Source organism: Crinia signifera, chromosome 6 (genome assembly GCF_055691185.1).
Source record: "Crinia signifera chromosome 6, ASM5569118v1, whole genome shotgun sequence".
NCBI lineage: Eukaryota > Metazoa > Chordata > Amphibia > Anura > Myobatrachidae > Crinia > Crinia signifera.
Window position 1 is genome coordinate 255,772,564 of NC_139222.1, and position 23,569 is coordinate 255,796,132.

Genomic DNA, 23,569 nt, shown 5'->3' on the forward strand with positions numbered 1-23,569 from the left:
GTGGTAAGATGGTGTTTATGGTGGTGCAGCAACAGGGTGGTGGCTGCAGGGCCTGGTTAATCAGTGACACTACATGCAGTGTAATTTGACATGCACTGTCTCAATCATAAGGTATGGGAGAGAGGGTGCAAATTTATAGTTTGCAGGAGGGCGCCCAACACCCTAGCACCGGCCCTGCGGGGACCCGTTTGTACATACGAGTAGGCGGGAGAACGTTTGCTGAGAAGCCTGTTCTCTAATCTGCCGCCCCAGATTGGAAAGGAGACCTACAGGATCTGTATTCCTGTGGTCTCTCATCCAAGAACAAACCAGGTCCAACACTGCTTAGCTGTGTGGTTGGGCCAATCCTGGGATCTGAACCCAGTACTGTTTGATGATCTGTCTGCTTGTGTGACTGCAAGTGCCCAGTAGAGATGCTTTTTTCTTTTACATTAGTTAAAAGCATCTAGGACCCGACAACAACACAAAGGAGTGAGGTGGGGAACAGTGTAACCTGACACCAGGTCAGCGTGACAGAGGGTGCAGAAACTATCACTTCACTCCTCAGGCAAATACTGAGGTAAAAGTTTCACACATATATACACACACTGCTGAGAAGAATACAGCAGGAAGTGTAAAGGCAACACACCAACCCTGTACACTATACTGAGATAGTGTGGTAGCAGGGAATGCAAGCCTGGTCCCTGACTGTAAGGTCTGGGGGAGGCCGGGTGCCCTTCTCTCGGCTTGCTCTGACTTGCACCTATGCAGCATCTCTCATGCTGAGAGGGGGAGGGGGAGAGAAGGCTCCCCTGACGGGAAAAACCGAGTAGGCAGCCGCCAGGGGGGTTGGAGCGGAGAAAATTGGGAAGCTCTGTCCCCTCCTGGAACCCCAGGGACTGCTGGATCCCCATTCAGCTGAAAATCCCTGGTGGTCTAGTGGGACGCGGAAACGACCAGGTGCCACTGCCAGGACCGCCGGGAGCGCACCAACTCTCGCCGATATTGCCGCTTAAGTGTGCCACCTCACCGGAAGAGTGACTCGCATGCTACAGCAAGCAGTCCCTCACGGTGCCACGTCCCCTCAGCGCACCTTACTGAGGAGGTGAGGAGGCTCCACTTACGTGACCCCTGCACCGGGAAAACGGTTCCCAGCGCCGCGTGCTACCAGCGTGCTAGAGCCCGGAGGAGTCAGCTTACCTGATCCGGCCACGGCATGTCCCGGTGTGTTGCCAAGAGGGACGGCTGGCAGGCCTAGCCATGAAGGTCAGCGAGCCGGCCCGGACCAGGAGAGCAGCCTGATATATTGCACAGGCTTGCTCCAGTAAAAAATAAAATAAAATAAAGAATATAAAAATAAAATGAAATTGAAGTAAAAAATCAAGTATAATCACAGGGCTGAACACAGCCCTTCCTTGGACATCCTGTGCCATGAGGCACCAAGGAAAAACGAAGCCTGTAGGGGGCGTGGAGGAGGAGGAGCCTGGGCTGCACTCAAAGAAATCTAATCGGTACTTATGTATTATCTGGGCTGCCGATTTTTTGATTGTATGCCTTAACTTAAGGCATACAATCAGATGCGATGCGATATCACATCGCATCGCATGCGATATGGTCGATTTTTCCATAGGATTCAATGTTAAAATGGACTGAGTCCATTTTAACATGGAATTCAATGGGAAAAAGGGGTCCTTTTCATACCCCTACTATCCAAGTGGGTATGGAGTTGGATATAAACCTGTGGCGAGCGTAGCGAGCCACCGAGCCCGAAGCTTGGCGAGCGGACGGTATTCTGTGTCCCCTCGCGGGGCTCGCTACGCTCGCCACGCTTCGGGCTCGGTTTATATCCAACTCTATGCCCACTTGGATAGTAGGGGTATGAAAAGGACCCCTTTTCCCATTGAATTCCATGTTAAAATGGACTCAGTCCATTTTAACATTGAATCCTATGGAAAAATTGGGTCCATCGCATCGCATCGCATGCGATATGGTCAGATGCGATGCGATGGACCTGATTTCAAAATCGGCAGCCCAGTTAGTACATAAGTACCATCTAATCTCCTTGGTGCCTGTAGCTGAAGCTCCACCCACACCACTGTCCCAGTGACCACCATTGGTATGATAGAAAAATAATGGTTTTCACTTAATAGCCTGCAGCATTGCTTATTACATTCAGGTGTACTGTATGTGTTTGAGTAGTAATCAGCGTTAATTAGCAGACCCAGGCGTCCGCTCTCATGTGGTATCTCTAGGGGTGGTCATGAGCACTCTTTGGCGTTCACCGATCGAGGCGGTTGTGGCACCTTGCATTTTGTGTGCACACCCCCGTGTACGCCCATGTTTACGCCCAGTTTTCCTCATTATTCCGGACGCTCCCATAAAAACGCCCACATGCCGCCCACAATGACCGTGCTCTTGCGGACAGGTTTTTTTGCATGGAGAGACCTGTCTGTGAGCGGTGTGAGGTTGCCGCACATGCGCATTGCGAAAGCTACGCATGCGCAGATTTAAAAAAACCCGGATCCGACCGCGTACGGTCCCACCGCACCAACCAGAATAACCCCCTTAGTGTGCCCCACTTATTCATGCTCCCCTTTGATATGTTAGAAACTGCATAATCAGCTGGCCATACCCTTTATATTTGAACTAGCTTCGCAACACGACACTTTGTGTTCCGGCTGGACAATTTATGAGGGCTATTATTACAGTGTAAAAACTTAAGGGTATTATCCCTCAATTAAAGCATTTTCTTTCCATTTACGCTGCAATTTATGTCTGCACCGCTCAGTTTCTAACATATCAAAGGGGAACATGAATAAGTGGGGCACACGAAGTGAGGATTTATATCCTTTTTATTTCAGGTTGTTATATGTCAGTTTGTTTGGTTTTATTTCAAAACTATTTTTAAAATGATACATTAAAATAATATGTTTTAAGAGTTATGTTTTCCATATGTTGTAACAGATCAATAGGATATAGGAGGTTTGGTATCAGAACAGATTTATTTAAGGAAATCCTATGACCAGAAAACACTTTTAACTGAACAGGGATCACAAACAAAGCCATTTGGATGTAATGTAGCTGACACTGGCAATGAACACTGCAGTGGTATCCACTCAGTTGTCTACCATATGGTATCTATTTTGACATAAAATGTATATTTCTACACTATAAAGCAGTGATTTTCAACCTTTTTCAGCTCGCGGCACACCGGACAAGACTTTAAAATCGCCATGGCACACCAACAGTTTTTAATCAAATATAATGCATATAATAGCAAATATTGACATATAGTTAATATATGTTGATATTTGTATTATTTCTCTTGTCTGCGGACGGATGGATGACAAGCATACCCTCAAACGTAATTACTGTATATACACACACACACGTCCCTCATTGTAATTCCACACACACATGCGCCCTCTTCGTTTTTCCACACATATGCCCCTCATTAGTAATTCCTTACACACCTGCACCTCCTACACACTTGTTGCACCATCTAGTAGTCTTTAGGAAAATAATATTTTACTTCACTAGCCAGGCAATAACCAATGAGAAGCCTGAAATGCAGCCATACAGAGCAGGTAAACAGATAGGGGTAACAGACAAAAACAGGCAGCTGCAGCACCTAGCCAAGGGAACTAGGCTACAGTGTGTGTGGGCGGCTGCATGGCACCGGCTGTGTGGGCGGCTACAGGCTGGCACCTACGCTTACCCCGACATCGCAGCGGAGGCGGTCCATTGTAAGCGGCGCTGTGTTTGCAGGACGCCGGCTGTAACACAGGATTCAGCCGGGGCTCTTGTCTCCGTCACCTTGTAAGATGGTGCCGACAGAAGCCCCAGCGTCCATGAGGGCCTTTTGCGCATGCGCCGGGACATGCCTGGCGCTTGCTACGCACAGGCTGATCTGACGTGCCTGGCGCCTGCTAAGCACAGGCATGTCCCGGCGTAAGCTCCACGGGACAGCGCAGAGAACGAGACGCCCACCCTGCCCGACCCCTGCATGTCACAACACACAGTGACAGCGCTGCCACTTATGATTTTGATTTGGTGAGCCGCCGTGACCCGCAGCCAGGCGGCACACCTGACAACTGGCCGCGGCACACCAGTGTTGTAAATGACTGCTATAAAGTGTGGTTAGTATCCTGCGCTCAAAAATAAATGAATGAAGCATATAAGTATATACATAAACATACAATGGGGGAAAGTTACTGCTTCTCCTCCCGAATAGCGCTATATTCCTTCCACGGGTACCCACATTGGATTTCTTCAGGACCAGTGGACAGAGGATACCTACCTACGTGTCAAGGTAGGTAAGTTTATGTATGAATGGTGTGTGTTATATTTGAATGGTGTGTGTGTTTTTATTTAACTATTTGTACTGTTGTGGGACTTTAATGCCCCGCATGCTGGGACCTTTGGTTCTCCAAGTTCATGCATGCAGAGCAGGCTTGCTGGGACTCATAGTTCCACAGCAATCCAAAATAGTTCTATTTTTTACACCAACATTAGCCCGATGCCCAATGCCTAAGGGCACCAGGGACAGCCCCAGGCTTCAGTCTGGGCAGGTAAATTCTGGAGTGGGGGACCCCTTCATTAAGGGGGGCCCCACTTCCCCAGGTTATTGCTTTGGCCATGGGACCTTGTATAGTCTTGTATATGTATATATGTTTATATGTGTGTGTTTCCTTTCACAGAATTTCACTTGTATAATATTCTTATTGTTACAGGATATATATCTGCATCATCCCTCTGGTGGCCCAGACCAAGCACAATATGATTATTCAAAGATAGGATGTGTTAGCATCCTATCTTTGAATATAGCAACACATATTTTTAAACTACACAAGCTAGTAAGGTAGCTAATGTAAGAAAGAGAAAGATGTAGGGGGACATTTACCAAAATGGATTCGTAGAAAAAAGGTGTATTCGTAGGGAGAAATACACCTTTTTTTTACGAATTTGTATTTTCGGGATTTACAATCCCAAAAATACAACAATTCGTAGTCCTAAAGATGGAACATTCGTATTTGTAGTTACAAATACGAATGTCCTACACCATCGATAGAATACGACAGAAATCACCATTCAAAAGAATGGTGATTCCTGATTTACTAAGCAGCCGTATGGATAATACGGCTGCTAAGTGGTGTAAAACACCCACGCAAATACGACAGGAAAATAGAACACCATTTTCCTGTTCTATTTGCTTTAAGCCTGCACGGATCAGTCAGATCCGTGCAGGCTTCAGTGTAAAAAAATAGAAAAATTAAATAAATTTAAAAAAAAAACGGCGTGGGGTCCCCCCCACAGCCGAAACCAGCACCAGGCTGACAGAGCCTGGAGCCGGTAATTAAAAATCAGGGAACCCGACAAATAGGGGTTCCCCGATTTTTAACAACCAGCCCCAGGCTCCTGCTCTGGGGCTGGTTCCCAAAATACGGGGGACAAAATGACTAGGGGTCCCCCGTATTTTAAGAACCAGCCCCAGGCAAAACCAGCCAGCAGGGTAATGCCACAGCCGGGGGGAGACTTTTTATACAAGTCCCCCCGGCCAAAGCATTCATCCCTACCGACCAGTCAGCCTGGCCAGGGGCCCTGGGGGAGTGGGGACCCCCCCAATGAAGGGGTCCCCCCCTCCAGGACTTACCTGACCAGGCTGAAGCCTGGTACTGTCCCCGATGCCCCTGGGCGGTGGGCATCGGGCTGATTAAGTGTAAAAAAAAAGATTAAACTATTGTTTTTTACTGTGGCACTACAAGTACCAGCAAGCTGGGACTTGGAGAACCACAAGTCCCAGCCTGCTGAGCATTAAAGGGCCCGCTGGCACTTGTAGTTCCACAGTTAAAAAAATAGTACAATAAACACACTGACACAATGAAAATAAAAGTTTAATACATACATTACACACATACTGATACTTACCTTTCTTGATCCCGTAGGTAGCCCTGGTCCTGATGTCCTGTGTCGTCCTCCAGGTCCATGTCGGCTGTCTGCATCGTCCTCCAGGTCCATGTCGACGGTCCGTGTCGTCCTCCAGGTCCATGGCGGTGTCCGGGTCTGAAGAAATCCATGTTGGAGCTGTGGAAGGAAATCCTACTCACCTGGTCCTGCGCTGAAGAAGTCTTCTCTTGGTCCGCCGTAGTCCAGGTAATGTTCACAGCTGTCGCCGGTCCCCGCTGTCTCCGCTGTCTCTGCATCGCGCTGAGGAGAGATGTTTCCTCCTCGGCGTCTGCACTAAGAATGAATTCTGGCCAATCAGGAGCCGCAGGAGCCGGCTCCTGATTGGCCAGAATTCATTCTTAGTGCAGACGCCGAGGAGGAAACATCTCTCCTCAGCGCGATGCAGAGACAGCGGAGACAGCGGGGACCGGCGACAGCTGTGAACATTACCTGGACTACGGCGGACCAAGAGAAGACTTCTTCAGCGCAGGACCAGGTGAGTAGGATTTCCTTCCACAGCTCCAACATGGATTTCTTCGGACCCGGACACCGCCATGGACCTGGAGGACGACACGGACCGTCGACATGGACCTGGAGGACGACGCAGACAGCCGACATGGACCTGGAGGACGACACAGGACATCAGGACCAGGGCTACCTCTGGGATCAAGAAAGGTAAGTATCAGTATGTGTGTAATGTATGTATTAAACTTTTATTTTCATTGTGTCAGTGTGTTTATTGTACTATTTTTTTAACTGTGGAACTACAAGTGCCAGCGGGCCCTTTAATGCCCAGCAGGCTGGGACTTGTGGTTCTCCAAGTCCCAGCTTGCAGGCACTTGTAGTGCCACAGTAAAAAACAATAGTTTAATTTTTTTTTTTACACTTAATCAGCCCGATGCCCACCGCCCAGGGGCATCGGGGACAGTACCAGGCTTCAGCCTGGTCAGGTAAGTCCTGGAGGGGGGGACCCCTTCATTGGGGGGGGTCCCCACTCCCCCAGGGCCCCTGGCCAGGCTGACTGGTCGGTAGGGATGAATGCTTTGGCCGGGGGGACTTGTATAAAAAGTCTCCCCCCGGCTGTGGCATTACCCTGCTGGCTGGTTTTGCCTGGGGCTGGTTCTTAAAATACGGGGGACCCCTAGTCATTTTGTCCCCCGTATTTTGGGAACCAGCCCCAGAGCAGTAGCCTGGGGCTGGTTGTTAAAAATCGGGGAACCCCTATTTGTCGGGTTCCCTGATTTTTAATTACCGGCTCCAGGCTCCGTCAGCCTGGTGCTGGTTTCGGCTGTGGGGGGGACCCCACGCCGTTTTTTTTTCTATTTATTTATTTTTCTATTTTTTTTTACACCTTGCAGCCTGCACGGATCTGACTGATCCATGCAGACTGCTAGAAAAATTCGTATTAGCGGCCGTATACAGTATATGGCCAGCTAATACGAATGGTTACACCAGTGGTTCCCAAACTGTGTGCCGTGGCTCCCTGGGGTGCCTCGGGACACTTGCAGGGGTGCCCTGGGTTGGTGGTCCAGGACCAATTAAAATTATTAATGGCTAATTATTTATGAGCAAAACAAGTGCTGGTGGCTGGCAATTATAAAATGTGTATAAACAGAAGCAAATCCTGCCCTTTACCACATAACTGATCCTAAGAATCGCATATAAACCCAATCTAATAAAAAAAAAATTGGCCTAGGGGTGCCGTGAATTTTTTTTTTTTTTTATACTCTAGGGTGCCGTGAATCAAAAAAGATTGGGAACCCCTGGGTTACACCATCGGAGGGTTACAAAGCAGTCGTATCTGACTGCTTTGTAATTTCCCCTCCAGAACACGAATTTGCATACGACTAAAACAGTCGTATGCAGCCGTAGGGGAAATACCAATACGAAAAACTAGGTTTTTCATATTGGTAAATTTCCCTCGTAGTTTCACTTGCTGCCAACAGATGGCAGTGTTTCTGTGACTCTCAGACCCTAGATGATTGTTACTCTATTAGTAGCTCATTGACTTGGCAGAGCAGCACCATGGGCTTGTGAGTGACATGGGACATTTATTTACCTATTGAAAAATGTCAAATTGTAAAAACTTTGTCTAAACATCATGTAAAGGGTCATGTTTGCTTTATACACTTGGACCTAGGGACATTGATAGAGATTATAGAATGCTGTGACAAGGGACTTGACAAGGGACTATGTAAAAACCAGAACTGGACTCGATCCCAGGCTCCATTTATCAAACCGTTCTGGTTTTAACTACGTTACTAGAACATACAGGGAGGGTGAAAATTCTCCCTCCACGTCTCCCTGGTGACAGGTATCACAGGCACCCCCACTGGACTGAACACCCCCCGAAAAGCACTTTACAAGCTCCAAAATGGCACAGTTCGGTTTTTGGAGCCTAACTGGTCTGGCGCTCCGGGGTATTGTCCGTTTCTGTTTTTTAACCATTTCCCTGAAACAATGGGCCTTATTCTAGTTCACTCTTTCTGACAAAATCCTTCTTAGATGGACAAAACCATGTGCACTGCAGGGGGGCAGATGTAAAATGTGCAGAGAGAATTAGATTTGGGTGAGTTATTTTGTTTCTGTGCAGGGTAAATACTGACTGCTTTATTTTTACACTGCAATATAGATCTCACTTTGAAGTAAAACCCCACCCAAATCTAATTCTCTCTGCACAAGTAACATCTGACCCACCTGCAGTGCACATGGTTTTGTCCATCTAAGAAGGATTTTGTCAGAAAGAGTGAACTAGAATAAGGCCCTACTGTATATACAGTAGTAGTACAGTAACTCGGGCTATAAGCTGTGATATTTTACAGAATGTTATATTTTATGATAAACAACTTCAGATAAGCATCATTTGTTAGAACAGCAGTTTCATTATAAACATGTGCTAGCATACTACTCTTTGGTGTATTTTAAATTGCAATTTACCATATTCAGAGACACGAAGGGTTTTTTCACATGCAGACGGTATGTTGATTGTATAATATCCAAGAGATAGCTCATTTGACAAAGGGAAACTAAAATCAGCAATCCCGTGGTTTACTGTTACATTGAGCCATTGTCCAATGCGGTTGTTGTTTGGATCCTGTAGGCAAATAGATTAAGAAAGAATTGTTACAAAGCATAGGCATCACTAGCGGGGTGCAGGTGATTTGGATCGCTACCGTGTGCCATCCTTCTAGGGGGTGACACCGTAGTGCTGACCAGGGGTGGATTGGCAAGAAAATCCGGCCCGGGAAAAATCCACAAGCAACTCACAGGGTAGGGGGGGAGGAGGTAATGGTAATGAGTGGGGGGGGGTGTGTGTGTAAGACGGCTTAGCTAACACTATTGAACTGGAACCCGGCTCCCGGCTTTGGGGGGAGGGGGGTGCGTCACTTACCAAGCTTCGCCCCGTTCCACGTTAATTGTGGCCACACATGCTGAAGCCGCGGGTGATGTCACCCGAAAGCGTAGTAACATTGTAGTAACGGGTGACGTTACCCAAAAGCGACCAACGACCATATTAACTGTGGGCACTGGGCAGCCACGAGCACTAACTGCTATGGTAGCGCGATCTGAGGCCCGCAGCCCAGCCAGGGCAAAGTGGTGGCCCAGGTAGGGAAAAAGCAGACAAATCAGTACCGGCCCATCCGGAAATGACCCGGTTTCCCGGCGGGCCAATCCGCCCCATCGTCAGTGAATGGGATTTGTGAACTGGCCTGGGACATGATTGTGCAGCTTCCAGCTCCAGTCACTGAGGAAGAACCAACAATGCAGGCATATAGATGTAGCCACGCTCATTATCGCTACATCCCTGCCGCCGGGGCCTGTTTTGTGGGCCTTGTCGCACCCGCAGGCTGCCGGCTAATATATCTTGAATGAGTTGCCGGGGAGACTACGACGCACTTGTGCATAGGTGTGCACAGGTGTGCCTGTGCGTTATGCTACACATGACAAAAGCAGCATGGATGGTGTAATGGTTAGCATTACTGCCTCACAGCACCGGGGTCATGGGTTCTATTCTCATTTTTGCCCTAAATGAACGGATTTCGTATATTCTTCCAAGGATTTACACCAGGTTCACCGGTTTCTTCCCACAGTACAAAAATATACTTACAAAATTAATGCTAGAATGAATGTTTGTGCCTTTACATGTGGTAGGGAATATAGGGGCAGATGTATTAAGCCTGGTGAAGAGATAAAGTGGAAGGAGATGACAGTTGGCTTAATACATCTACCACATAGAGTGGTAGCTCCACTGTGGCAGGAACTGATGTAAAGCGCTATATCAGTGGTGGCCAACCCGAGGCTCTTGAGCCTCATGCGGCTCTCCCCCTTGTAAAGTGCGGCTCCTGCTGCCCGCCGCCCACCGTCCGTCCCAGTCCCCACTGCTCCCGGTTCCCTGAATCCCGTCTTCTTCTGAGGGGAGGAGAGCGCGCGTTGCGCATCTCTCCTACCCCTTACTGTGCATCCTTGTGACTGGGCCGTGGCCAGCAGCCAATCAGGAGCCGGCCAGCGAGCTTTGATTGGTGGACGGATCAGTCACAGGGAAGTGAGAGGGGAAGGAGACGTGCGCTATGCTGTGCTTGTGTGCTCTCCTCCCCTCCCCTTGGTGACATGACAGGAGTCAGACTGCATGGGGACGCCAGACTGTCCTCTCCCTGCCCGGCAGCAGATGCAACAACGGTGAGTGCTGCTGCTGCTGGGAAATTTGCACTGTGGTGGCATAGCAGTTTGTGGCACTGTGGGGGCATACCAGCTTTCTGGCACCGTAGGGGCATACCCGGCACCGTGTGGTGCATACCTGGCACCGTGGGGGGCATATGTGTATCTGGCACTATTGGGGGCATATGTATATATGGCACTGCACTATTGGAGGCATATTTGTATCACATCCACCCAAGGGGTCAAAATAGACTACACCCCTTTTTTTGGTGCATGCGCCTTCGGCACGCGCATGATGTCGGCTCTTTAGCTTGACTACCGATATTTTTCGGCTCTTTACCTCTGACCGGTTGGCCACCCCTGCGCTATATAAATAACTGTTAATAAAATAAATAAAACATGATGCACCCACGACAAAATAGTTTTTCTGTTAACATAACTTGTTACATTTGGTAGATTCTGTACAATACAATACATAGCAGTACATAGAGTGCTAAAATGATATGAATTATTAATAAGAAAATTGATTATAATCAGTATTTTGTGGACCTTAAATGCAAAAAAAGTCGGTCTGCATAAATGGATAATTTAAATAAGATATAAACATATACAGAAATTGTTAATGTAATACGTACCAGTAGCTCAAGCAGGGGAAACTGATGACAAAGAAAAATAAAAAAAAGTTAATTCAAATCTTAATGACATCATCAATATACATTGTACAAACACACAGGATACAGCGGTATATTCGCATCATGTCACACAGATCCGGCCCTAGCCTAAATGACGCCCTAGGCAAGATTTTGGCTGGTGGCCCCTAGCACCGCCACTAGTTCTGCCTCTGACCCTGCTCCTCTTTCCCAGCACCATCAACCCTCATCATAGCAGTCATCATTTTGGTGCTCCTACCAGCCCAAACAGGGGTGTGTTCTTGCTGGGAAGTGGCATGGCCACACAATAGTACCCCCAATTCAAATTATGCCACACAGTAGTGCAACTTTATTCACATTATATCATTCGATGGTGTCCCTTATTCACGTTACATCACACAGTAGTACCACTTTACCTTATGTACATTACTCCTCACATTATTCACATTATACCCTTAGAAAAAAAATCCTGAAAAAATATTGTATTTTAAGCACCTCCATGGCCACACTGCAACCCAGCACAAAGCAGTGTGTGCTGGGCAGAGGAGAAGAGCTGCAGCTGCTGCTGTCACTTAAGGGGAGGGGGCCAAGGGGCCCCACTGGGCCCTTCCATCAGACTTTGGCCTGGGTAATTTGTACCCCCTACCCCTTTCTCTCGGCACCCCTGATAATACCACACAGTAATGCCCCTTACACATGACACACATTATTAATGTCCTTATCACCATAATGCCCCTTACACATTATGCCAACCTTTATTAATGCCCTTCATACACATAATGACACACATAATGCCCCTTACACATACAGTATGTTGCACATTATTAATGCCCTTATACACATGACACACATAATGCCCATTACACATATGTTGCACATTATTAATGCCCTTATTCACATGACACACATAATGCCTGTTACACATATGTCGCACATCATTAATGCATTTATACATGACACACATAATGCCCCTTACACATATGCCGAACACTATTGCACAACCAACCCACCCACAGACAGCACTCGCGCAGCCGCTAATACTGTGACCTCTGCTTGGATACAGATGTTTCCTCATACATCTTGACTCAATAAGCCATGCAGCTCCTGGCCAGTTCTGCTAACGTTGGGTGCCTTTTTTGCTGGAAATTCGTCTTATTTGCATTGTTATGCCCACACAAGGAGCTTCCGATGATTAAAATGATATGTGGCATAAATATATTCTGTGTGCGACTGTGGCTATACCTGCATACAGAATGCTATGTTACAGTGATTTCCATGAATACACTATTTCATATGCAGATACAGCCTCACTCACACACATAATATAGGCATTCTGCATATCATTTTAATCATCAGAAGCTGCCGATGCCCCTAGGCATTCCAAATGCCCTAGGCAATTGCCTAGTTTGCCTATGCCTAAGGCCGGCTCTGATGTCACATACAGTAGCTCTGGAGTGAAATCACTAATCTGTATCTGCTCTGTCTAAACTCAGCAGCTGAGCAGTCTCACTATATGTTTAACAATCTAGAACAGATGAGCTGCAATATACGATACATACCCCGGGGCCTGATTCTGACTGTGGGAAGTAATGCTGATGGCGGATGCAATTGAGTGATTTTATCCTTCCAATCAGCTCCTGACTGCCATTTTTTAAACACCTGGCAGGAGTTGATTAACTTGAGCATTATTTATCATATGCAATGGACCTTATTCTGGACTATTCACATGGCCGCGTGCATTCGCACGGGTCCGATGTTTTCTCTTTGTGCATGCGCACAGGGCCGGCTCATTAGCATATGTGAACACCAAGCGTTTCATGGGCGTTTTTATGAGAACGCTGGGCGTTCTTATGCTGATGGAACGATGACGCGGGTGTGGGGTGGCGGGCAGCTGCCATCACTGGGTGTCAGCTGCCTGCCCTCTTCCCACAGAATGTGCACAAACATCTAAGGTTGCTCTGAGCAACCTTAGATATGCTTGCATGTTCCACATCATTCGATGATCGCTGACCATCAAATGATGTGGGTGTTACCCCGCAGGCTGCGAATGGATGTTTATACAATCTGCGGCGGATGGACCTTCGTGCTGGTGGCGGGCGTAGTTTTTATGACTCGGGTCAATCTGAATGATGGCCATTATTTCAACATTTCAAAAAAGATCTGTGGTTTAGCTATGGGGGTTATTCAGACCTGATCGCATGGCTGTGATTTTGCAGTCCGGTTGATTATCAATATATGGTGCATGTGTGAGGGGGTCCTACGATAATATCATGCTACTGCTATCGCTGGCCTACACGCAAGCCCAGAGATAATGGGGGAGATTCTCTAAGAATCTCCGCCCCCCTTCGCCGCCCATCGCATATTTAATTATCGCATATGCTGTAACATATGCGATAATTAAGGCAAAGGTCAGCTCTTGCGTTAAGAGCTGTCCTTTGCGGTGACAGTCACCGGGTCCCAGCAGGTCCCGGCGGCTCTCCCCTCCCTCCCACACCCGGCGCTGCTGCTGCTGCGCCGGGCTCTCCTCCTCCCTGCACCTGGAAGAGGATCAGTGCAGGGAGGAGGTCACAGGTCTGGGCAGCACTGCGATGTGCTGCCCGGACACAGGTGAGGGGGCGATGCGGGGCGGCGGGGGTCCGTGCGGGGCGGCGGCGGGTCATTGCGGGGCGGCGGTGGGATGCGGTAGAAGCCCATAGGCGATGCCCCCCGCCGCGGTAACCCGGCGGGGTTTTTACTGCATTTCTAGTATAGAGAATCTCCCCCCAGGTCTGAATAACCCTTTATGACTACTTTCTGCTTTATACCAATATAGGAGCAGGTTTGGTGGTTCTGCACTCAAAAGTAATCAGCTCTTATCGATTAGGATAATTTGTGTGTTAAAAAAGTGCGAAGTGAATATATATAAATAAGTGTGAAAGAAGGGATTTAATAGGAAATTATTGAGTGGTACCTCCTCACCAAGCGCTAAGGACATATACTGTATATACATACCAATATTACCAAGCAGTCATTTGCAATTTAATGGTATAAAAACATAAAAAAGGATAAAAATCCTCACCTTTCTTTCTGCAGGACGGAAATCCCTTTCCACGGCTATTAACCGAAATTTCACTGAAATCATTAATTAGATAATATCAGGAACGGTTTGTATACTTTAGTCAATAAAATAATCACATACATTAAAACAAACAACATATATGAAATTAGCATACCTCCCAAATGTCCCGCTAAACGCGTCCCTCCCTAAATGCATCCTTCCCACGGCCGGCAGTGTCCCCCTGAGGGGGGGGGGGGGGGGCAGCTGGGAGTCCCCCCTCAATCTGACAGAATAAACGCTGTGCATTCAGCGTCTATTCAGCAGTGCAGCGGGCGGACATGGGGTGCGGCCCTAATTTGCATATGCCGTGCCATCATTTGCATACGGCACCCCCCTTTTCGGACACTCGTGCAGCTTTGCTGCGCAAGTGTCCCTATTCTTCGATTCAGAAAGTTGGGAGGTTAGTTAGGGATCTGCTATATAAAATCTGTACAGTATATTTTTAATCCAGAACATATTTGATACTTTGCTAGTGGTAGCTGAGAAATAATTTTCTATACAGCAATCAAACCTTCTAAGGCAGGGCTGGCCGAACTGGTCCTTGAGATCTACCAACGGTCCACAATTTCCAGATCACCTAGCTGCTGCACAGCTGTAGTCATTGCTAACTGTCACATTTTCAAACATGCTGCATTCATTCCTACTATAGATCCACTGGTTGCCTGAAAAACATGAACTGTTGGTAGATCTTGAGGACAAGTTTGGCCACCCCTGTTCTAAGGCAACATAGGGAAGGAGAGAAAAATTTGCACTCTTTTTTACCATAGTTAATATTATGCCACACTACAGTGCCCCATGTTCATACTTTACCACATTAGAATGCCATCTGGTTCATATTATGCCACATTTAACTTTGATGAGATGAAAGCCGGGATCTGGATTTGGATTTGTCAAATAGCAGTGAAAGGCTTTGGATTTTTTTTAACAATGGTCAAAAACCGCCCAAATAGCATCATTTTTGCATTTTTTTTTGTCCCTAGAGTAATATTAACCTCAATAACATTCATTCCCAGCCCTTTACAGACAATTTTGAACACTTTTCAGCTCACAATGTTGTTTTCATTCAATTTAGGCCAAGGTCTGCAGCAAGCTGGCTGGTTATTAACACACAGAAGTTCTGACAGTATCAGTATGGTGTATTGGGGGGGGGGGGGGGTGTACACACAACATTTAAAAAAGAGAGAAGAGCAATATTTAAAAAAAAAAATTACGCACAGCTTGTATAATGCTGCGTGAAGGCCGAACTATTGTATTTTTTTCCTTTAATCATTTTTAATGTTCATCTTGTATAACACTGCGTGGATTCTCAGGACGCCAAAATTTTATAGGCTCAGTGTCTCGCGAGAATCCGACGCCAGATTCCCGCATTCTGCCACGCTCGGGTTTCCGAACAAAGATCTGAGCTCAGTAGAAATTTGGGTACTTGTGTATTATCACGGCGCCCACGATTTCCATCGTAGGGCATTGTATTGGTCGTATCGCATCGCATGCGTCCTCCGACCTTTTCATACCCCCACTATCCACGTCGGTGTGGAGTTGATTTTATATAGTGTAGCGAGCGCAGCGAGCCACCGAGCCCGAAGCGTGTCTACCGCGGATTACTTCACATGTATTCCGCGGCCCCTCGCGGGACACGCTGCACTCGCCACGCTTCGGGCTCGATGGCTCGCTGCGATCGCCACACTATATAAAATCAACTCCACACCGACGTGGATAGTGGGGGTATGAAAAGGTCGGAGGACACGTACTGCCGCCCCTCGCGGGCTCCCTTTGTGTTGGCGTTGATAGTGGGGGTGGCGTTAACAATGGGGGTGCATTTAACATAGTACTAACCCATCAGGGTGGCTGTACAAATAAAAATCGGGTCTGGGGGTGCATTTAACATAGAATTCACCCATTAGGGTGGCTGTAAAATTAAAAATCAGGTATGATCGCGTTACATCGCATCGCATGCCATTGTAATTGCATGCGATACGACGCAATATTAAAATTGTACAGTGAGCTCTTAAAACCCTCAAATCGGGTCCCATCGCATCCCATCATATACCTTAATTAGTGGCATACGATGGGACCCGATGGGCGCCGTGATAATACACAAATACCCAAATTTGTTCGGAAAATGGCCAAAACTATGTGCACTGCAGGTCTAGCAGGTGTAACATGTATAGAGAAAGTTAGATTTGGGTGAGTTATTTTGTTTCTGTGCAGGGTAAATACTGGTTGCATTATTTTTACACTGCAATTTAGATTTCAGTTTCAGCACACCCCACCCAAATTTAACTCTATTTGCATAGGTTACATCTGCTCCACCTGCAGTGCACATGGTTTTGCCCATTTTCCTCAGATCAGAATAAGGCCCTATGTGACATTATATTTCCCTCACCATTACAATGAGCAGATCAGATTGAGCAGATCAGATTATGACACATTACTGTGTCCCCCAGTTCCTATTGTGTCATATTACAGGGGCCTCCAGTTTAAATGATACCACATTACAGTCCCCCCTTACTGTTAAAACATCCACTAAAAACCTCCTCTTACTGACAATGTAATGTCACATTTCAAGCTGAACAATAGATCTGACCCAATTGCTTATCTGGGCAAATTTGGGAAATTAGAATGCAACTTTATAACCTGAGTCCGCGACGGGACTCGTAATACATGTAAAGTATTACACGCTTCGGGTTGGCGTTGATAGTGGGGGTGGCATGGGGGTTGTTAGTGGGGGTGGCGTGGGGGGTGCATTTAACATTGTAAGCACCCATTAGGGTGCTTATACAATTAAAAATCTTATATGGGGGCCAATTAACATTGAAAGCAACCATTAGTGTGCTTATACAATTTAAAATCTCATCTCATCTCATCTCATTGTATGCCATATACAATGGTATACAGTTTTAAATTGTATAAGATCGGGTCCCATCGCATCTCATCTCATTGCATACCATATTAAGCCTTATGGTATGCAATGCGATGGGCGCCGTGATAATACACAAGTACCGTCACTGGTCTTTTATGTCAAAGCCAAATACTACAATAACGGCCAATGAATTCCAAAGTAACAAAATGTAGTTAAACACATTGGGGCCCATTCTGGATCACTTAGAGTTATCCGAATTTGGCCCCTACCCCAATAGTCGAGGTTTGCGCATGCACATTTCTTTATATGTATAAACCCCAACAGCGAGTGGCCACAGTGAGTTAGACACTCTCCGGGCCGTTCGCAGAGGGAGGAATGGGGTGGACGGCAGCATGGATGGGGATAGCCCATGGGAATGCTTAGCATTTTATGGACGTCCACATGAAAATGCTAGTGTAACTGGACGCCTGCCCTAGGCTCTGGCTACGTCCTCTGGGTCTATGTATGCCAAGGGAGGAAAGAGGGAAAGAGATGACTCCACCCTCTATGCAGTGGGTGGGGATATCGCTGCCACCACCAGACTCTTACCATGTGGTGTCTGGAAGCACATATACCTCCTCAGGCCCAAACGTTGGCACCTGAGTACTACCTGCTACGGTGTATGCATCAACACGCTGCTGACACCCCCCGACTGGCGTTGGTTGGTTCCACACTGGTCATGGACCAGGCCTCTGCTTTGGTAGCTGGCCGAGCGGAGCTTGGAGACACTGGATGCTTTACCCAGTTTAGCTGGAGAATAGGATTACGTTTGGCATATTGCTGTTGGTCGCAAGATGAAAATGGACATCTTGAGGCAAAGGATGTTTATTTGTTCAAATATCTGAAAATATCTCTTCTCCTATCTCTAGGAGGGTCAGCATACAGATTTTACAGCATTCAAAAAAAGGCATATGTACAATTTTTACAGGCAAACCTTGTGCCTTTTATCCAAATCCAACCACAGAATACCACAGCGGGTAACTCCAACCTGTGGTCTCCACCCAATCACCATAGTGCAGGAGGTGTACATGCCTGGGACATTTACATTCATAGATCAATTGGAATATTTTAACGTCATAAATAAATCCAGATTACACCCCAAAGGGTTCAATCCAATTTCCTTAGGTTATCTACCAAATGTACAGGAAAGCATGAATTCCTTGACACATCTTATAAGTCCCCCTACTAACACCTTTCCACAGGAACTACAGACACAAAGGACTAGATGCACTAAGCTTCAAAAGTGATAAAATGGAGAGCCAAGCAGCTTCTACATGCCATGTCACTGACTGTGTTTGAAAAATGTCAGACAGGAGCTGATTGGTTGGTTGTTTATCACTCTCCATTTTATCACTTATGAAGCTTAGTGCATCTGGCTCATAGCCTGCTACCTGTTGTGCAGTGGCCATTCATCAGAGTTCTGCTAGGAAAAGACAATTTAGCATATAATTTCCTTGTCACAGAGTCTGCTGGACTCCTTCCTCCAGAAATGTACAAAGTGAATGCATTTTATTTAAAAAAATACACCTGTGGTACACTTCTTATATCATATAATAATGCATTTGATATATTTTATACATGCTCTGCGACTGGTGTGCTGCACCCGGCTTCACCTCACAGCAGCACTGTAGCAGGGGACCTGTCCCAGCTCAGTGCTGCTCATACAGTTTAAAACACATTAAACCACAAGTGCCCACTTTTGTGTAAAGATTTTGCGGCAGTACAGGGATTAAACCCTTTCAGTGCCAATGTGTCTATGTTTTTAATGTGGAACGGGGTCTCTGGCCACAGCTAGGCATTTTCATGGGTACGTGTTTGGCCTGATGCCTGCTTGGGGGTGGATGGCTGATGTCAGAGGACGTCAGCCGCCAACCCCGTCTTCACCCTGACGCTCTTAAATAAAAGTAATTTGAAACTGACTTTACAACACCAGGAGAAATCATACGATGGATGGCGACCATCAAATTATTTGTCCTGCAGCGCAAGGTATGTGAGTGGGTTGGTTTTCGTTACACATCCCTTTGCATGGTACCCAGGGGAATCGGTGGGGGGGATTCAGCATGGTGGTGCGGCATCTCAGGTGCTTGGTAAACTGTTATGTTCTCAGCTTAAGGAGCAAACCTGAATCAAACCCATTGTTTGTCCATTTCATACTGTATCTCTGCTGTTTAATAATTGCTGCTATGTGATTCCATGCTATTTAGTCTTACCTGTATCACCCGGCTTGTATGTGGCTTTATCAGTCTGGAAGGCACATGTTTTAAAACCTTGGATTATACCAAACGTCTTGGTCTCATTGATATGGAGGTGTTCCCCATGTGCAAATGCATGAAGAGACCAGGATGAGTATTCTTCTTTTATTGCAGGAACCTGGTGAGAAGTAAGGGATCATTCTAAATATCACTGATTGACTTATTGCATTCCCCCACCCATTCCTCACTCGTCTCCTTCTCACAACTACACTGCTCCCGATGGACATGTGAAAAAACTGCCGATGGGCAGGGACACTTGCAGAGTGGCATCAAACCTGGGTACAATTTCTCCCACTGTCTCCATTAGCCAGGCCGGTTCCCACATGCAAGTTCAAGATTCCTGCTGGATCAAACTGGATCCCTCAGCACAGCAGCCAGCCTGTTCGAGGCTCCCAGCCTCCATCTAGTCCTGTTCCAAGTTGGGAAGCACCACTGACAGCAGTGTGTGGAATGTTATTATCAGCCAAGGAAGGAGGGGCTAAGCGGCCTTGGATCCTGCATGATGTAACATTGTGGCACAATGCGAGGGCGTGTGGCATAGGTGGGTTACAGGGAAGAGCGTAGGGTATGTGCCGGGAACATGAATATGCTTAGAATGACAAGTGTACTGCTAGCACTGGGCTATGACTTACACAGTGAGAGGGCATTGCTACATAAGCGTGTGCTGCGTTCCTACCAGCTAAATGATAACACACATTGTGCTTGGCTCCTATACAGGATAGGGCGATGATGACGGGGTGTAGTCTGTAATAGATGTTGTGATGTAGCGATGACCCTGCATAAAGTATTTAGTACAGTTTATGTTCAGTTTATGTTCTAAATTTAATTGTTCCCTACAGCTGGAGTAGCATTGCAGTGTATTCTTCCATATCCTTACATAGTATAAAGCAAAGTGTCACGAAATGGGTGTGTGGAATCAGTCGTGACTGGAGTGGTCAGATGGTGGATTGATGGAGTGGTGCGGATCTCAGGAAGAGAGGCGTGACCAGCCGGAGATAGGTTAACACAAACAGGTTTATTGAAGGAACTCATATACAGATAATGTAACCAGGATCAATACTTCTTGATTGGACAAATAACAACTAGATGCAAGTCTCTGATAAATAACAAGTAACAAAAGATAGCAGTCCTTTGCAAAAATAAACAAGATGGCAGTCCGTTCAAAATAAACAAGATATGTGCCGGTAGTTCTGGGAGGATAAGGCAATGTTCAGGATTTGAGTTTAGAGAAAAGGATACCTGAAGATTGGACAATTGGCTGACTGAAGATTGGACGATTGGATGACTGAAGATTGGACGATTGGATGACTGAAGATTGGATGGCTGGATGACTGAAGATTGGATGGCTGGATGACTGAAGATTGGATGGCTGGATGACTGAAGATTGGATGGCTGGATGACTGAAGATTGGATGGCTGGGATCAGGATACAGCTGAATGACAGGATTACTGGAAGCTTACAGCAGAGACGTAGCACACAATAGCTGGATGCAGCTTGTAGCAGGCAGGTCAGGAAACTGGTATCAGGACAGGGTAGCGACTTGGCGTTGACACAGGAACAGGTGACGGAGATAACAGAACTGAAATGGCTGACTTGGCATATAACAAATAACTGAAGAAAACCGAGTATAAACACAGGAACTAGATGAGCAGGAACTGGAGCAGGAATTGGACCATTTGTGGACCAGACCGTGAGCGCTGGACCAGCCGGACAAGCAGAGCCTCTGGGAGCTGAAGACTCACGCAGGGATTCCAGGAAGCAGGCTTAAACTGCACAGAACATCCAGCACATGCAGCAGGAAGACAAGTTGCTGAAATCAGTTCTGCCTCTGCGAGCAAGATATTTATCCCCCCTGCCTTGTATTGATTGGAGGAAATGACAGAGGGCAATCTGCAATCTGAGGCATGAATCCAGAATACTTCAGTCTGAACTAAACAGGTGAGCCACATGGAACAGGAGAGCAAAGGGTTACAGGTGATTCCAGCTTCTGTCTGGATTTCCATCAGGTGCATCAATCAATGAACCAGCAATGCACAGACTGTCTGGCAGCATGAATGGAGACAGGACTGAGTCAGACTGAGACACAGAGCAGAATCACCATTCAGGTAAGCTTGACTAAGCAGATCTGTGACATTACCCCCTCCTTCAGGGTGGACTCCGGACACCTATGCCAGAACCTTCTTTGGAAGGGAGCTCAAGGTTAACGACGATGCTTCTTTTTCTTAGATGAATGCTTTGATTTTTTTGAGGAAGGTGAAGCTTTAGGTTCTGCAAAACAGGCATCAGAGAGCACAGGACCTCCAAGGAAGGGAGTGGCATCATAATCAGAATCATAAACAAGAAAAGGTTGGTTGGCGCTAACCCGATTGGGAGAGTGATAATTTACAAGCTGCAGGTCCTCAAAGAGGGGGGGCTGTCCTCTAATAGATAATGTGAACAAATGGTTTTTATGAGGTCTTGCGCTCAGTAAATATAAATATAACAATGATATGCAAATGAAGCTGGACGTGATTGCAGGTGAAAACAAGCACACTTTTATTGCTGCAGTGGGGAACAGAGTAAATCATGCGTCTCTAACTCATGTAATAAACAATGTCCAGTGTTTGCAGATCAATAATTATTAATATATTGATCTGCAAACACTGGACATTGTTTATTACATGAGTTAGAGACGCATGATTTACTCTGTTCCCCACTGCAGCAATAAAAGTGTGCTTGTTTTCACCTGCAATCACGTCCAGCTTCATTTGCATATCATTGTTATATTTATATTTACTGAGCGCATAATCAGAATCATACTCTGAATTTGAGTCTTGGTCTAAGGTCAGGATTGAAGACCTCTCAGTTGAATTGAAACTCCCTGAAGGACCACTGAGGTAGCATGAAGCGGAAGATCCAATACATATGGTGGGTATTGACGGGGCAGATTGCTTTTCAGAAGATGATCCTGGAGAATTGGACAGTCCAGAGGAACCAACACAATGGGTGGACATGGATGTGTACCCAATTCTAACGTCCATAGATTTGGGCATCAATAGACAATTTTTTGAAACCTTGGAGGTTCTAAGGCATTGTTGAGATGGCGCACAATCTTGGATGGATGGCAAAGAATGGTCGGTTTTGGCCACCGGATGACTTTTAACTGTAGTGGTGGAGGAATTCTTACAGGGAGTCTTTGAACCGAACCTTTCCACTACGGCCTTGGAGAAGGATGTCAGATCTCGAAGTCTGGAGTCGTTAGATTCATAAAGCGGACAAGCCCACTCCAAAGCTTCTCCTTTAAATGACAAACAGACAATGTTGGCTAGCGTGAGACCAGATGAAGGTTCGGTTTCCAATACAGACAAATATTGGTTCACCAGGGCTTCATAATGGACAAGATCCCCATCAAAATAGATGGGCGAATATTCTCTGCTTGAATCTTGAAATGGTTTTGATGGAATTGGGGCTTTAGAAGGCTTCAGCTGATCAAGAATCTTGGACTTTTTAGGAAAAACTGGAACCACGGAAGCCTCAGACACGGCGGGCACATTGAGTGTTTTGTGCATGGCAGACCCCTCGGATGCCTTGGGCAAGGCAGTCTACACTGGAATAACTGGAACAACCTCAGGCCCGAAGGCCAGGGCATTAGGGACCTCAGGCCCGGAGGCCAGGGCATCAGGGACCTCAGGCCCAAAGGCCAGGGCAGGTGTGTCCTCAGGCCCGGAGGCCAGGGCAGGTGTGTCCTCAGGCCCGGAGGCCAGGGCAGGTGTGTCCTCAGGCCCGGAGGCTAGGGCCAACATATCAGACTCTTCTCCTAGGTCCTTGGTACACAAGACCCCCTCCAGGAGCAGGACACTCTGATTCACCGCCACTTGGGACTGGACACAGAAAACCTCCTCCTGGGGCTGGAGACTGAGAGCCCCCTCCTGGGGCTGGAGACTGAGAGCCCCCTCCTGGGGCTGGAGACTGAGAGCCCCCTCCTGGGGCTGGAGACTGAGAGCCCCCTCCTGGGGCTGGAGACTGAGAGCCCCCTCCTGGGGCTGGAGACTGAGAGCCCCCTCCTGGGGCTGGAGACTGAGAGCCCCCTCCTGGGGCTGGAGACTGAGAG

General features: G+C 47.0%; 1 protein-coding gene across 1 annotated transcript in view; it reads right to left on the minus strand.

Annotated features, from left to right (window-relative positions):
* The window catches only part of LOC146009234 (alpha-2-macroglobulin-like), a 213,705-nt gene that overhangs the window by 160,288 nt on the left and 29,848 nt on the right, over window positions 1-23,569 (minus strand). The window contains exons 3-6 of the mRNA XM_083149395.1: window positions 19,438-19,597; window positions 14,290-14,342; window positions 11,217-11,237; window positions 8,863-9,019 (exon numbers count right to left, since the gene is read on the minus strand). Of these exons, the coding sequence (XP_083005521.1) occupies window positions 8,863-9,019; window positions 11,217-11,237; window positions 14,290-14,342; window positions 19,438-19,597 (391 nt within the window). The remainder of the gene's footprint in view (window positions 1-8,862; window positions 9,020-11,216; window positions 11,238-14,289; window positions 14,343-19,437; window positions 19,598-23,569) is intronic.